Source organism: Lithobates pipiens, unplaced genomic scaffold (assembly GCF_037356315.1).
Source record: "Lithobates pipiens isolate NorthernLeopardFrog02 unplaced genomic scaffold, aLitPip1_a1.2 Scaffold_22, whole genome shotgun sequence".
Taxonomy (NCBI): Eukaryota; Metazoa; Chordata; class Amphibia; order Anura; family Ranidae; genus Lithobates; species Lithobates pipiens.
The window spans coordinates 40,957,436-40,975,156 of record NW_027507784.1 but is presented as its reverse complement, the minus strand read 5'-3'; the positions used below and the strand labels follow the sequence as shown (position 1 = coordinate 40,975,156).

The 17,721-nt window shown below is 42.6% G+C and overlaps 1 protein-coding gene across 3 annotated transcripts in view; it reads right to left on the bottom strand.

The window, feature by feature from the left end:
• Positions 1-1,173: 1,173 nt before the first annotated feature.
• The window catches only part of LOC143923648 (up-regulator of cell proliferation-like), a 91,909-nt gene continuing 75,361 nt past the window's right edge, over positions 1,174-17,721 (bottom strand). For 2 of the 3 annotated variants that reach the window (XM_077447455.1, XM_077447456.1), the window contains exon 4: positions 1,174-7,731. In XM_077447455.1, coding sequence (XP_077303581.1) covers positions 3,044-7,731 — 4,688 coding nt within the window. In that variant the 3' untranslated portion in view covers positions 1,174-3,043. Of the gene's footprint in view, positions 7,732-9,498; positions 10,564-17,721 lie in introns of those variants that run through there. The other variant, XM_077447457.1, reaches the window with a different exon arrangement.

Here is a 17,721-nt window from a genome sequence, read left to right as displayed (position 1 = left end):
GCAGTAGCTGGCAGCAGGGCCTGAGGGTCTGGTTCCGGATCGCGTCTCCGCCGTTCCTCTCTCCCGCGGAGCCGAACGACCGCTCCGAATACTCTGCTGCGGCCGGTCCGGAGGCTCCACAGGCCGCAAGATGGCGGCCGAATCCCGCGATGCGACTAGGCCGCAAGCCACGGAGCCGCCAAAAGCACCGATTGCGGCCCCAAAATGCTGCTCCGCCACTCCGCGGGGCGTCCGGAATGCAGGGGATATCGTGAGGTCCCCCCCAAAGTCGAGCCGGCGTAGGATGGGAAAGGATTTAGTTCAGGATGGCAGGAGCTCCAGCACACCACGTCCTACTCGGTCTACATCCGGCCACGCCCCCACACACACATGAACTTTAATGGCATCCCAGTCTTAGTCCATAGGGTTCAATATTGAGTTGGCCCACCCTTTACAGCTATCAACTCTTCTGGGAAGGCTGTCCACAAGGTTTAGGAGTGTATCTATGGAAATGTTTGACCATTCTTCCAGAAGAGCATTTGTGAGGTCAGGCACTGATGTTGGACAAGAAGGCCTGGCTCACAGTCTGCACTCTAATTTATCCCAAATATGTTCTATCGGGTTGAGGTCAGGACTCTGTGCAGGCCAGTAAACCCCAAACTTGCTCATCCATGTCTTTATGGACCTTGCTTTGGGCACTGGTCCAAATCATTTGGTGGAGGGGGGATTATGGTGGGGGGGTTGTTTTTCAGGGGTTGGGCTTAGCCCCTTAGTTCCAGTGAAGGGAACTCTTAAGGCGTCAGCATACCAAGACATTTTGGACAATTTCATGCTCCCAACTTTGTGGGAACAGTTTGGGGACGGCCCCTTCCTGTTCCAACATGATTGTGCACCAGTACACAAAGCAAGGTCCATAAAGACATGGATGAGCGAGTTTGGGGTGGAGGAACTTGACTGGCCTGTGCAGAGTCCTGACCTCAACCTGATAGAACACCTTTGGGATGAATTAGAGCGGAGACTGCGAGCCAGGACTTTTCATCCAACATCAGTACCTGACCTCACAAATGCACTTCTAGAAGAATGATCACACATTCCCATAGACACACTCCTAAACCTTGTGGACGGCCTTCCCAGAAGAGTTGAAGCTGTTATAGCTGCAAAGGGTGGGGCAACTCAATATTGAACCCTACGGACTAAGACTGGGATGCCATTAAATTTCATGTGTGCGTGTAAAGGCAGGCGTCCCAAAACTTTTGGTAATATATTGCATGTGCAATTGTCAAGTAATATAGTGTAAATGTGGAAGCCACTTCACCTCTCCTCTGTATAATGTGGTCCTAACACTCATCTATGGCAGTCTCCTTATTGGAACATACATAGCAATGGATAATTTAATTTGAGGTATGTCCAGAGGAAGCCCATTAGTCCTTAAAGGTGCAGGGACACATCAGAAGCCCAACACAGCACAATGTCAGCTGAAAACCTCCAATGTGTGCTCACACCAATACTGGAAGGTTAAACAAAATTACAACTGCCCAATGAACAGAAAACATGATAACGTTGTCATGTTTTGTTCAGCTCACAGGAAATGACGAGGACATTTCTTGCAAAATCAAGAGATTTCCCTACTAACTGCAAAACAAAACCACCATATGTAGCCACCATATCTAAGGAGTAAGCTGCAATATAAGCTACATTTATGTTTTTTTTTGTTTTCCTGTAAATTTTTGTTTATTGAAACAGTGCTATCAATACACAGAGCCTGAAGTTAGGACAGACAAAGTATAAGCCCTTGTACACACGATCGGAGATTCTGACGGAATGTGTCCGATCGGAGCGTTTTGTCGGATATTCCAACTGTGTGTGGTCTGCATCGGACTGTTTCCGTTGGAATATCCGACGGACCAAATTTTCCAACTTGCCGGAAATATTTTCCGACAAAATGCTCCGATCGTACATATCATGTGTAGAGAATTCCGATCAGACAAAGTGCCACGCATGCTCAGATCAAATTCCTACATCAAAGCTATTGGCTACTAGCCTGAACGTAGTCCCGTCGTAACGAAATTACGTCATCACGTTCTGAAAGATCGGATTTTCCGACAACTTTGTCCGACCGTGTGTATGCGACAGTTTCGGACAAGATCCGTCGGACGAAATCCGACGGACGAAATCCGACGGATTTGGTTGTCGGAATCTCCGACCGTGTGTACAAGGGCTAACACAATAGTGTCTTGGCTTTGGGGCTGGTCAAAAACCCACTAGTGTTCCTCATATAACCAAGCTGAGTTGTGCCCGAGAGCAAAACCAAAACCTGCAAATTGTGTGTCTGGGCTCAGTGAGCAATGTCTATGGGGACATGGACATTATTCAGTATGCAATTTGTGTGGTGGCAGGGTGAGTACCGCAAAACTGGAAATTGCGTGCTGGGGAATAATATAGAGGAAATACTGATGTGTGTTGGATCCCATTGCTAGAGTATGGCTTGTTCATGTAAATTTAAGACTAAAGTGTGTATATACTGCTGTCTTTCAGCCCAAATGCTTCTATACATTTACTCCCTGACTTCGGGAATTCAGCCACTTTTTACTGGATTACTAGGGCTGAGCACCGGGAGTACAGCTATTGCTATTCTTCCGATGCTCCAATACTGGACCCTCAGGTCTTAGCTCCTACAGCTGCATAGTTGAATGCAGTCGCTGTGCCCGCCCCTCTCCTCCTTATACCAAATCACAGAGCACCAAGTATTATGTGAATACATTCATGAATGGGAAGCAGAGGGGAGGGGCGGGTAGAGAGTGTATGAGAAAAAAGAATCTATCCTCTCATAGCCCTGGGAATGTAGAGAAAGCTGTGCTGCCAAAGCTTCATAAAATGGTCAGTTGTAAATAAAAGAGGCGTCCGCAAGGTGGCATGCACATTGTTGGCCATAACTCATAGTAAGCCAGCACATTTTAAAAAAAAGACTTAATGCCAAGAGTTTAGTCTTAAGGTCAAATAAATGTGCCCAGATTTTGCATATGAAAAAGAAGTGGCGTGTAGAATATTTTTTTCTTCCAGTTTATTATGTTAGGTTATATAACTCCTGTAGACTCTTCATTGCCTTTTGCTGTGTAATTTCTTTCCAGTCCTTTGGAAGCTCAGCTGGTTTAGCCTCGTATTCTTTTGCAAACTGGTCATTAAATTTCACTAAAACAAACTTCCAGTAATCAGAGGCATTGATGGTTGAGTCAGCCTGAATGGCCCAATCAGGATAGAAATCGCGGTAATTCTTGTAAGGGTGCGAGACAATGTCTGTGGCTGAAAGCCTGAATCTACCATTTCCATTCACTTTGGTTGAACATATATTGTGACTCAGGATTTTCGTTCTGCAACTTCTATATCCTCCTAATCCTTTAGGTCGGTGCACTTCTGCAGAATGCTTTGTGTGAATTTTACCTCCAGCCTCACAGGGGACTTTACAGAATGGACACAACTTCCCACATCCAAAAACTTGGTTAAACAGCTGATCTTGAGGGTTCAGAGTGAGCCTGGAGAGAATATTCTCTATGCTTAAAGATCTCATTTCTTGTTTTATTTGTTCTTCTGTGTCAGTGAAAAATATCTTAATGTCACCAGAGAACTGACGCACAGAGGCCGTATTCTTAAACTCTATCACCTTCAAGTCATTTGATGAAATAATGAGATCTTTACTTAACATTTCACAGAATGTTTTCAAAAACTCTTGCACATTTGAACAATTTTGAAGCCTTGGGTCATTTAGCACATTGACCACAATTTTCATGATTAAAGTCAAAAGTTTAGATTGTAACTCCGCAATGTCTTTGTTTTGCTTGTATTCATCTTTAATATACTGCATGATCCAGTTTTTCACAAAAGTCTCATAGTTCCTAATGTAATCAACATACTGTTGAAAGTCATTATTTTCCAGCAACTTTTTGAGCATGGTGAACTGAAAAAACTTCCGGCTGCGATATGTTATGGATTTTTCTCCTAATAAAATATCATCCACTATTTCTGTTCCAAGATTTTTATCAATGAATTTCATCACTGCGGGTTTCAGGCAAATGTCACAGAAATCTTTTGCTCTGTTTTGGCACTCATCTTTTTCATTAAAAATATTCTGAAATATGGACAGATATTTGCCCTTGTGTTTCTCCAAATTGAGTTTTGGATCATTCTCTTGGATGAAATCTCGGTGCATCTTCTGAAGCACTGGTGCTAATTTGCCCAAAATGTGAAGTTTCACATCCAACTCAAACATGGGCGTGGTGGGGAGCTTCTGTAGGTCGTTATGAAGCTCTTCTCTGATCATTTTTAACAATTCCTGACAATAAGTCTGATGATAGTCCACTTTCAAATTTACTTTCTCTGTAACATAACTATTGCATTTCTTTAATAGAGAGAAATAAAGATTTTGGTAGTCCATAAAATCTTGAGATTTAATCCATTTTTTTATAGCATCTCCCATTTTTTTTAAAACGTTTTTTTCTACATGTATTTCTTCAGCTTTAAAGTCCTTTAGGCCATTTAAACTATGTATGCTAGTTAATTTCTCTGTGACCGCTCCAATGCTGTGGCTCATGTCTTTCTTCAGTTGTCTCAGGATGTCTTGCTCAATATTGTATTCATGGAAGCTGCTCAGATTTAGACTTGACAGTGTGTCATTCCACATTTTTTCAAATTGGGATTTGACTTTATTATTATCTAATATACTATTTTTGTTTTCTTTTTTGTAATCATTGAAAAGACTAGTCACATTTTTCTCAATAATTTCATGGAAATCTGCTTGAATTCCTTCAACTGCATTTTTTCCTTTCTGAATTTGTACGAGTTCTTCTATTCTGCTGCTTAGCAGGTTTTCTTGCTGAACTCTAAGAACGTTTACACTTCTGAACAACTCTTCCCTGTATCTTTCTATTAGAGCGGAATTCTCAGATCCATCCTCAAAATATTTGTTTAAATGTTCTCTCATTTCTTTTTCTTCACTATTTAACTTCATAGTCAAGTCATGTTTAATCTGGTTAATAAAGTCTCCTTGCAGACCGATTGCAGATTTGTTTTGTATCATATTCTCAGTCTCCATTTTCCAGTTATACATCACTTTGGAGAAGTTCCACTGCAGTTCATTGTACTTTGTAGACAATTTCTCATAGGCCTCAGCAACAAGACTATTTCTGAAGTTGAAGATAAAGTTCTCATGTTTCACAGCATTCCACAAACTTCCTATCCATATAGAAAAATCACACAGTCTTTGAGGATTCTTTGACTTTTCAAAAAAATTGAGTAAATGTTTCTTAAGTTGGTTGATATTTTCACTGTAACCACTGTTCACTGAAGCCATTGGTGGTACACCATGCCAAAGACCAGGGATATACCACGTATGTTTCTCCATGTCATGGTCCATCACATCTGAAAATGACGTCACTCCAGTCATTTTTTCCATCCGTGCTGCAATTTGTGTCATCTCATTTAGCTGATCACCAAATTTCTTTCTGTCTCTCATGTTCTTTTCATGAGCAGAAACATCACCCACATTCTGATGTACAAACTGGCAGTTTGGTTTTTTTCCAGCTGTTTCCATCCGAAGAAATGCATGGACAACAATTTGTAAAACATCTTTCATTTCTGATGTGTTCTCCATAGCCATGTTAATTATTGTGATATCACTCAGTCCTATAACTAATGTTGCCAACTCATTGTCATGTTCATAACTGTCTTTCAGTGAAGCTAGTTCAGGAGCTTTAAGTCCTTCAGTGTCAATGATGAGGATAAAGTGACACCCCAGTATCTTCTGGAAGTTTTCTTTCACTTTAATGAGAGTCATGAAGGCTCCTCGTGTGCATCGTCCACTGGCCACCGGGAACTGCAAACCAAACATGGTGTTCAGGAGGGTGGACTTCCCTGTACTCTGTACCCCCAGGACAGTTATTACTCTCATTTTGCATTGACATTTCATCTTCTTATCAACCTCCTTTAGGACATCAGTTATCCATTGTAGGGGAATGTTAGAGGCATCTCCATCAATAACTTCCAATGGAAATCCATCTAACAGAAGATCAGCCGCTATTTTAGGGAGTTTGCAAAATTGTCTCTCACTTGTCTTCATTTTACCATCATATACCACAAAACATTCAGCTTCGTAAAACTGTGCAAGCTCCCGTAGGAAGTGTTCAATACCAAGGGAACTTTCAGATATTCTTTGGTCTAATGCATTAATTTCCATAAGATTGGAGGATTGATCATTACATTTTTTTTTGTATTCAGACTGTAATTTTGACAGATTGACCCGAGAGATTGAATCAAGGAGAATTTTCATCCATTTTAGGAAGAAGTGTTTCTCCTGTGGGTTTGACTGTATGATTGCATCTATGAAAGTCACTATACCAGGGGGTGGAGAATGCTGGTTTTGCTCTTCAAGTAACAGTTTTTTCCTCTTGATAAGCCCTGCTCTGTAATGTTCTCCATCATCCTGATCAGTTTGATCTTTCATTCTACATAATTCTTTTTCTATTTTTGCAAGCTGCTTCCATAGATGTCCCTGAAGCTTCATTGTATTTTCCTTGTATTTTGCCACATCCTGTATGTTTTCAGTGATGTCCAGAGCTCGACGTTTTGCTTTTTGACACTCCTTTGACTTTTCATCTACATGGATGCCAAGCTCACTGGCTGTGTCAATCATCTGTTCCAACCTCAGAGGGTAATTTTGTATCAGATCTTTCATGATTTTTTGCACATGCTTTACCAGTTTTGCATCATTAACTCTGGGTCCCTTTACTATGATATGACTATCGTCTAGGTTTAGAACTGGATACAGATTCTTAATGTGGTCTACAGTACTTTTTTCATTTTTTGTCAGAATAATAAAATATTTTGTCCTTGGCGTATGAAGACTTGATAACAGCTGGTATTCTGTCTCACTAATACTGTCTGCAAAAATGAACACAACTGATGATATCTGAGTTAAGAAAGAAAACTGAGTCCAGTTAGATAAAATGTCTCCTCTCAAATTCAGAACTGCAAGCGGGTCTGTGAAGATATCAGAGATTTCTTTTCCAGAAGGAAAATAACAGGACATCTCCACTAAACCATCTGATATTTTCCGAGGAAGGTCTCCACCTTCCATGCCCCTATGTAGAAAATAGTCAATGTGCTGCTGACTTGGGCTTAGAAGCTGATTAATGAACACAGACTTCGATAAACTGCAATTCTCCAATCTCACAAAGGAATAAAATGGTAAAGAAATGTTTACCAGGTTGTCCTCCATGAATCCCTTTGTCTCTTTTAATGCCAGAGGCCTCCACCTTTTCACTATGTCCCTCATTGCCCAAATCATAAAGGTACAGTCTGGACCATCTGCAGATGGCAGCAGGATGGGGACAGCAAACTGGCACATGGCCATTTTGGACATAATTTCCTGCTGTAAGAAACTGTCTGAACAATGCAGAAGAATACACTGGACATCTAGAGGGTGAACAAGACAAGAACCTGCATCAGAGTTATTTTTATCAAAACTCAAAACATTTATATCTGTATCCATATTAGAATCCTCTGGCTCCAGGTTTCGTGCTTTTACATTTAAAGCCATGAGATTATGTAAGAAATACCAAGGGCCATCTTGTACTCTTTGAAGCTTGATCTCCTGTAAACTTTCTTGCCCAATTTCTAAAATGCTGCCCAAGGTAAGTTTAGAATTCATGTGATTTTCCATCTTGAGCTGTGCTAGAATCTCCTGGAAATCTCGTCTTTTGTCTGGGGAGAAGATAAAAACAAGAAACATAAACCATTTTACTAAGACTGTAAGAATGCCTGAAATATGTAAAAAATATATAAATGTTGACACTTTATTCATAAAGATGAACCTTAAAATTTTGTGTATTTGAACCACTTTCAAATACAAATTTGTGTATTTACTTTTGAATATATCACTTAGATATGTCCGTCCTAAATATTACAGATAATAATTGCATTTCATTATTATTGCGTGTAAATATGTAATTTTTCCCTGACATGGTGGTCCCTGAGTGGTCGTCAAAATGGTGGTCCCTGACAAACAGCACTGGTGGTCCCAGACATGGTGGTCTCCGACAAGCGGAACTGGTGGTCCCTGACAAAGGTCATCCCTGACATGTTGGTCCCTTGGTAGTCCCTGACATATTGGTCCCTGAGTGGTCATTAAAATGGTAGTCCCTGACAAACAGCACTGGTGGTCCCTGACATGGCGGTCTCTGGCAAGCGTAACTGGTGGTCCCTGACCTGGGTCGTCCCTGACATGGTCATCCCTGACATGTTGGTCCCTTGGTAGTCCCTGACATGGTGGTCCCTGAGTGGTTGTCAAAATGGTGGTCCCTGACAAACAGCACTGGTGGTCCCTGACATGGCGGTCTCTGACAAGCGTAACTGGTGGTCCCTGACCATAGTGGTCCCTGACAAATGGCACTGGTGGTCTCTGACATGGTGGTCCCTGACAAGAGGCACTGGTGGTCCCTGACATGGTTTTCCCTGACAAGTGTCACTGGTGGTCCCTGACATGATGGTCCCTGACAAGCGACACTGGTGGTCCCTGACATGGTGGTTCCTGACATAGTGGTCGATGAGTGGTCATCAAAATGGTGATCTCTGACAAACAGCACTGGTGGTCCCTGACATGGTGGTCCCTGACAAGTAGCACTGGTGGTCCCTGACAATGGTGGCCCCTGACATGGTGGTTCCTGGCAAGTGGCACTGGTAATCCCTGACATGGTGGTCCCTGACAGGTGGTCCAAGAAATGATAGTCCCTGACAAACAGCACTGGTGGTCCCTGACATGGTGGTCCCTAACAAGCGGCACTGGTGGTCCCTGACATGGTGGTCCCTGACAAGCGGCACTGGTGGTCTCTCACATGGTGGTCCCTGACAAGCGGCACTGGTGGTCCCGGACATGGTGGTCCCTGACATAGTGGTCCCTGACATGGTGATCCCTGAGTGGTCGTCAACATGGTGGTCCCTGACAAGCAGCACTGGTGGTCCCTGACATGGTGGTCCCTGACATGGTCGTCCCTGAGTGATTGCCATCTGTGAGAGCCATCTTTGTAGTGTTCAAATTGTGAGAGCATGCCGCATGGCTCTGTGAACGACCGTCTGCACGCGTCACTACTGGTATTCTATTTGAATATATACATGTGTGGTTCTTTTGAAATAATACAAGTGTCTGATTGGCTGATTCTGAAGCCACCACCTTCTTTTGTAATTCATGTTAACAGTATAAATAAACAGAAATAAAATAAAATCAATAATGATCCTGCGCATATAAAAATATGTATATATAAATAATAAATCCAAAAAGTGCAACGTGCTATAAAAACTGAATAGATAAATAATAAATGATTAAAAAGCAGGCACCATAAATAAGTCCATATAACAAGTCTCTAGATGATTTCAGTGGCACCAGAAGGGTTCAAATAACTTCTCATCAGAGAAACAGGAGGTAAGGAAATACACAATGTAGTATGGAAAGATATGGGCTCTCAAAACTCTCACCTCCACTCTTTGATAAAACAGCACATCAGGTAAAATGAATAGCCTCCATTCTCTCCTTTACCACCAGGGGATCTTCAATAATTAATAGCTTAAAAATCATGGACATCCACACTGGACCACCATCCCCGTATCAACTGCATTGTGACTCAATAAGAATATAGGGAGAAGGAAAAAAGGCTCCAATGGTGTAGTAATATTAAAAACGAATGGTTCAATTTATTAAAACAGCAATAAGACTCTCATATTTACTAGAAATGTAAACAGCACATAACAAAAATGGATGCCTGGCGTCTTCCGCCAGTCTTACGTCACTTCCAGCATTACGTCACAGCCAATCTCTGGGATATCATACGCTATCTCATTGTTTCTTTTTTCCTGCACCCCTCTAAACCCTGCAATTCTTCCTTCAGTTTGTAATGAGGAAGAAGATGGGGGGGATAAATGTAAGAATGACAGTTTTCAAACTAATAATACTAACCTTTCTAATTCTAACTAAGTGTGTGACCTATAGGCCACGACTGTCTTTCTTTGATGGAATTTGAATCAGCAACCAGCAGTCTGGTGAAAGAAGTTGCCATCCCAGATGCTAAGAGCCCTTTTGTCAATGGTTCCAGGTGTTACACTCTGGATGGTAAGCCATGCACAGGTTATGCAGTGACCACAGTCATTAAGTTCCCACATGTCTGGGTTATTGCTATATGAGGTTTGTTTGGAGGTCCTCAGGAGCTGTGGCCTATATTCTAAGATGATGGGGTAGGTGCAGTCACTGTAACATGAACTTCAAAAGGTCCACCACAGGGTTCACAAGTCTCTCCTGGACCCTGACAAAATAACCGGTTTACATTATTTCCAACCAGGTGCCTGGGTCGTTGTAAGGAAGCTTGAGGGACGAGACCACGCCAGCCACTGCAAGAAGCTGCTCAACCACACCAAAGAATGAGGAGTATCTTTGTTTATTTTTTTTTTGTTTAGTATATTTTAGCAAGGGTAACAATGAAAAGTATACCAACTTATTGTTTAAAGTGTATTCCCTGACAAGCGAAAGCGAACAGGACTAATTGCTGGCTCTACTCTGAATCTCCACCGAGCTTTAGTACCCCAGCGATGACAGCGGTACATGATTATATATATATATATATATATATATATATATATTATATATATATATATATATATACACACACATATATACAATGTTCATATTGGTATGGGGAATTTGGAAAACTAGTAAAGACTCCAAACAGACACTTGTCAATAGAATTTAACAATACATTTCTAGAGGGCAAAATTAGTTATAGTTTTAACAATAGCTCTGGTTCTTGCCAGTTTGGGTATCGAGACAACTAGGTAGCCTACAAGTATGCTTCAACTTTAGTTTGGTACAGCTTAAAAGGTAACTCGCCCCAATGCAAGAGGTTCATGCGAGCTGGTGAAACTTGTCCCAGCATCTTATGCTGTGGTCGATCGTAAGGATCTGTTGGCACAAGAGAAGGTAAGAATGGCAGGGACAGATAGAAGGGAATTGTTCACCAACCCCGACCAGGTCTGGGCACGGTTTCCTGCTTGTACAGGGTGGGGGCTTGAGCTTATGATACGATTGAACAATTTCTCATCCATTGTGGATGGGATATTCATTTAAACTATTGAAGCCACAAGTACCCAACCCAAGTACAAGACACAGAGGATCCCAGACCAACCGGCCTTCATGTCCTCCTCTAAGTCATCCCTCCTGAAGAACAGAGTCTACATGTCAAACTGTGTTTTCCTTTTTATGGACTCATATGGACTGTAAGGACTGATTAATTTCCAGGTGAAGATCAAGATTCATCGAGGCACACATGGGAGCAGATGACAAAAGAGGAAGGACTGGTGAAATTTTAGAGTATTTAATAAGTATTGTCATAGTGTCTCCCAGTGTTAGTACTCCTGCAGCTCTAAAGAGCTGGCTGGGGCAGACTGACGCTGGTTGAGTCCCGTCTGGTAGTGGAAAACTTCCTGAGGTTGGAGAGAGGTGTTTGTGGAGTGGGGATATGTCCAGTGAAAGATTTGCACAGGGGCCAGTGAAAGGGCCCCTGTGCAAAGCACAGATGTTCATCTGAGGGGAATGTGTTCACTCTGCAAAGATATTATGTGTTATGGGTGGATGCGCACGCTTGTCTTTCTGTGTGTCTGATCAGCACATGGCGGGACCGTGGCGTGCCCCTGCAGATAATGTCCCATCTACAGGAATGGTAGTATAATCAGGGTATGCATTGTTCTCTGAAAACGCAGAATAAGGATTCATGCCAACGGTAAAAATGGGAGCCTTTGAATTGTTGTGGTGAGGGAAAGCGTCCATGATTTCAAGACCAGCCATGCGGATTCCTTTGTCTAGTTGAAGATGATGGCTTCCAGGTACAGGGGGCAGGAAATCATGCACACTGTTCCTGCCCAGACACACCCATAAGACTCCCTTAGTCATTGTTCATTGGTTGTTGTATAAACTCCTCCTGTTGGAGAGATTGCCTGTGCTTGATTGGCCTATTGTTATATAAATAAATAGTACTCAGAGCGTTCAGGCTAGTTGGTGGACCTGAGGCTGTAAGTACATAAGCTGTGGTCATGTCTGTTTACTTGGGGATATGCGGGAAACAGAGTGATATTAAGATGTGTAGAGCCAGTACTCCTAACGAGTATGCGCTATATGTTAAATTTCGTTTTCTGCCCAAAATTGTAATGAGTTTTGGGGCTAAGTGTGCTAAATTGTACTTTGGCATCAGTTTGGCTGGGCTGCATAGAAGTTCTGCCTGGTCATAGGTGGTGTTGCACACCTGTGGGAGGCTGGAGAACACAGTCTGGTTGGACGCATTGGGTACCGATCTTTATCTTTGAACCAATCAGTGGGAGTTTGTCTCACTGCATAATCTGGGAAGGGGTACTTAAGGTGCCGAAGTCACGTGGTTCGGGGTTCCGGTCCAGAAGTTGTTGCGGACTCCATGGTCCTGGTCCTCCTGACCAGCCCCCGGGGCCTCATTTCCTCGGGTGCCGATCCATCCGTTTCTGAGCCTCAGAACTGGCGAGTTCGAGGCGCAGTAACTGGAAGACAGATTCTAAGCTGTTTTCCGGTGCCATGTCGGGTTTTGGAGAGGCCCAGCAATTCTACACATGATCAGGGGAGGACTCTTCGGTAAGAGAGACACGCACAAGGCTGGCTGCTCAGTAAGATCCTGGAAGCAGAGTTGCCATGGACATTGATTGAATCCACAATTCTTACTGTATCGCCGGACTGGCTGAAAAATTCTGGTACAGTAAGAAAAGTTCTTACTTCTACCCTTCCAGTTGTAACTAAGTTTCCAAGTTTCCAACCAAGTCTGCGTGAAAGACTTTGAAAGGCTAGAATTACCTGTTGGCTGCTAAACCAAAAAACGTAAGGATTTATCACACAGTTAAAGAGTCCAGTTGCAAACGGCTGTTCCCTAGACTGTGTACATAGAGAGAGACTTTTATTGAAGTCAACAGTTTCAAGCTCCTGGGCTAAACTCTACCCTGATACCCTCTATTCCCAACTTAGAGACTGAGTTTGTTCAATCGTTTTATGCAAAATAAAAATCCTAACAAGGAATTCAAGTGTTACTGGGTTATTAACCCTGGAAACCCCTAGACAAGAACAACGTGTACGAGCTGGAGGAGGTAATCGGTAAGCCCAGAAAATTTTAGCTACAGATGCATTATAGCATTAGACGGAACGGGTGTTTATTAGCACAGGAGATATGGATTACGCATTGCGTATAGTCATATTTCCATAACAATACTTGATGACTGTATATGGTCTTGTGTCCAAAGATCCAACTTTGGATTACAAAAGAGCCTTGGTAGAACTTGTCAATGAAGGCTCATCATTGGGTATTCTTGACAAGAAAGAAAAAAAAATTCCTAATACCTTTAGCTCCACGTATTCCAATAATATATTACTGTCAGGGCTGGCTTAGCCCTTCCTTCTCTGGGCTGGCTGCTCAGCTGTCGGATAATTGCCAGCTCTCATCTCTCTTCAAAGATACAAAGCTGTCTCTGATCCTGCTCTTCTGACCTGCCTACTTAAGCTGTCCAGCTCACTTCATCTCTGCCTTCACCTTGGTTACATCACAAGAAACCATCTCCTGTGGTTCTGTTTAAAGTCTGGTTTGCTGACATCCCCTCTGGCTCCTTATCCTGCTTGCTGTTGCTCCACTTGGATCCCTGACTTCTGGCCTGGCTGATTACCTGATCTGGTTATTGAACTCTGGACTGTCTGACTACTCGATCCGGTTACTGGACTCTGGCTATGCTTTGACTATGCTTACTCTATTTACCTTCTTATTTTTATTAATAAGCAAGTGTGATTTAATTGTACTTCTGTCTCGGTCTGGTTCATGGTTTTTGACAATTACCCTTCTAAGGTACACAAAAACCCAATCAATCCCCCTGGATGCCCTATTGTCAGTGGGATTGACTCTGTTACGTCTAGAATAGGACGATACATAGACTATCATCTTCAACCACTGGTCATTTTTGTCCCCTTTTATCTTAAGGATACTTGAGATACCATTAAAATTCTAGAAACAGTTGAGCACCAGGAAGGTTTGATTTTTCTGCCCTCTACACCTGCATTTCCCATGATTTGGGCATTGCAGCGGTAGAGTACTATCTATCTAAGAATTCAATCCTTCCTATAATACAACAGAATTTTATTATGGAATTGCTGAAGTTTGCAACTCAGCATAACTACTTTTGGTTCCAAAATCAATTTTATTCACAAAAACATGATGTGGGCATGGGGGCTATGTTCTCTCTGAGTTTAGCACATGGTACAGTGGGAGGAGGATGTTGTCTATATGCCCTCAGGAGACCGGAGTTAGTCCTGTCCAAGATATATAGATGACATCCTCCTCCTCTGGAAGGACGATATGGAATCTCTACATGTCTTCATGATCATGCTCAACGATAATACAAGCGATATCTCTCTAAGTTATGAGGATAGCTGTACCACTATCCATTTCTTGGATTTGGAAATTTCAGCTATAAATCATCATTTGGAATTCAAAAACGTATTTCAAGCCTACCGACCAGAATGGTTACATTCTGGTCGACAGCTGCCATTAGAGTCAATGGTTAACATCTGTTCCATACAGTCAATTTCATCGACTGTGGCACAACTGTACTAATATCGTTTACTTCCAATGCCAATAACAGATCTCGAAAGAGAGATTTATGGAAAAGGGAATATAGATCTGTTGATTTGGATACAGATATAAATAGAGTTGCTTTGGTAGATAAAAACTCTACTGTTTGATCACTCTAAATCTATTCAAGAAAACAAGTTTAACTGGTCTTTTTATTTACAACATAAGCAAACATAAGCAAACTAAAAAGATCCTTAACCACTTAAGGACCGCCGCCTGTGTATTTACGTCGGCACATTGACACGGACAGGCACATGCACGTACCTTTACGTGCCTGTCTTCCAGTGGGTGGGGGGTTCCGACCAGACCCCCTCCCGCTGGCAGCGGTGGTCCGTTTCACTTCAGGAGCAATCCGTAATGAGGGGGCGGGCATTGATTTCTTGCCACCCCCTCGCGATCGCTCCTGGCAAATGAGAAGCTTCCCTTGCCTGTGAACTGTAGACACAGGCAGGAGGAAGTGATGTCACTCTCCTCGCGGCGGTCTTTTTGACCGGAGCAGCGAGGAGAGAAGACATCATAGTAAGTGCACAAACACTACACTGACACGTAGGCAAAACAAATCCCCCCCAGTCACCCCGATCACCACCCAGATAACCCCCTGCCCCCCCCAGTCACAGTGTCACTGATTGCAGTGGTCATTTATTTACTGATCACTGCATTTAGTGTCATTTGTGACTGTAAAAAGTGTCAGGGCAGTTAGATTTAGGCCCCTTTAGATCCAGGGTAGCCTCCTACCCCCCTAATCCCTAATAAAGGTTTAACCCCTTGATTGCCCCCCAGGTAACCGTTTCACCCCATTTTGCCAGTGTCACTAAGGGATTATTTTTCTGATCGCTGCATTAGTGTTACTGGTGCCGCTAGGTAGCCAGTTATTTTTTTTTAGGTTCACCGCCAGGTTTTTACAGCGGTAGGTACCCCCATATACATCCTAATAAAGGTTTTAACCCCCTGATTGCCCCTAGAGTTAACCCTTTCACCAGTAATCACTGTATAAGTGTCACTGGTAATGCTGGATAGCCAGTTAGTTATTTTGTTATTTAGATTCCCCATCAGGTTTTTATATAGCGTCAGGTACCCCCATATATTAACTAATAAAGGTTTTAACCCCCTGATTGCCCCTAGAGTTAACCGTTTCACCAGTGATCACCATATAAGTGTCACTGGTGACACTGGTTAACCAGTTAGTTATTTAGGTTCCCTGTCAGGTTTTTATATAGCGTCAGGTACCCCCATATATTACCTAATAAAGGTTTTAACCCCCTGATTGCCCCTAGTTAACCCTTTCACCAGTGATCACCGTATAAGTGTTACGGGTGACGCTGGTTTGTTAGTTTGCTTTTTATAGCATCAGGGCACCCGCCATTTATTACCCAATAAAGGTTTAACCCCCTGATTGCCCAGCGGGTGATATCAGTTAGGTTTTAGGGTCATTGGGTTCAATTCAGATTATGTTCTGAATTTCTGCTTACTCACAATTTATTTTTATTTGATGTGCTTATTATTTACAGTTATTCAGAGCATCCATGGGGGCCAGGTTTTCTCCTCCTTTGCCATTTTGTACATGAGGTGGTGGGAGGAGCTTTACATCTTTTTCCCACAAAACCCCTTTGCCAACCATTTTTATTGGCACAGACGTTTTATAGTAGACCTGTTTATTATATGACAGGGGGTCCCATATAAAACTTTACATCAGTTTTTGCGATATGCCAATGATAACAAGCTAAAGCTACAATTTACCTTTAAGACAGTTGGCAATACCATGCATTTTTTGGATATTACCCTTTTCTGTGATGGTGATACTGGGTGCATAATTCTTAAAACATATAGAACAGGGGTCTTAAATTCAAATTTACAGAGGTCTGGTCAGCAAAATTTCTTTCCGGCAGAGGTCTGAATCTCGTTAGTGCTATAACATATCACGTTTCCCCTGTACATCATTGTCTTCAGCATACCTTTCACATCATAGTCCCCTTTACATCACAGTCCCCTCTTTAAAGCAGTCCCACAGTAGGGATGGCCTGTGGTTGGTTTGCGGAGAATTTTGCGTGTTCGTGATTCGCCAAAGCAGCGGACTTCTGGCGCTGGTCGCCCGGCGGACATATGCTTTTACATCGTGAAAGAACTTTGACCCATGATGACACATCCATCACGGGGTACAGGACAGCCAATTGAGACATTTCAGCACATGGACAATTGGACATTCCCCCTACCTTATAAATAGACCTGATCTGGCGGCCATTTTACATTCTGTCTTTTGACGGAGTGGGGAGAGGTTGCTGTGTGGAGCAGGGACAGACTGTAGTGACACAAATCACTAGCTATTAGGTCCACAAAAGTCCTTTTAAGGACTGGTATAGGTGTACAGTATATAGGGTTCTGGTGCACTGCTGCTGACTGCTGTGCTGCTGATTGCTGAGTGCACTGCTGACCGATTCTGCAGCTGTCTTTTGTCAGTGTAGGGACAGGACGCTGTGTGGAGCTGGGACAGTCAGTTTAATCACTAGCTATTACTTTTAGGTCCACAAAGGTCCTTTTAAGGACTGGTATAGGTGTGTAGTATATAGGGTTCTGGTGCACTGCTGCTGACTGTTGTGCTGCTGATTGCTGAGTGCACAGCTGACCGATTCTGCAGCTGTCTTTTGTCAGTGTAGGGACAGGACGCTGTGTGGAGCAGGGACAGTCAGTTTAATCACTATCTATTACTATTAGGTCCACAAAGGTCCTTTTAAGGACTGGTATAGGTGTACAGTATATAGAGTTGTACACGTATAATATACTTTCTTTCAAATATAGAAAGCCTATTATACTTGACTGCTGACCGATTCTGCAGCTGTTTTTTATCAGTGTAGGGACTGAGGTACAGTCTGAAAAAACACTAGCTACTAGGTCCACAAAGGTCCTTTTAAGGACTGGTATAGGTGTACTATTTGGTGTGCAGTATGCAGGGGTGTAATAAACGTATAAAATACTTGCACATATAGAAAGCATATTATAGTGCACTTCCACTGTGCAGCATTGTGACTGC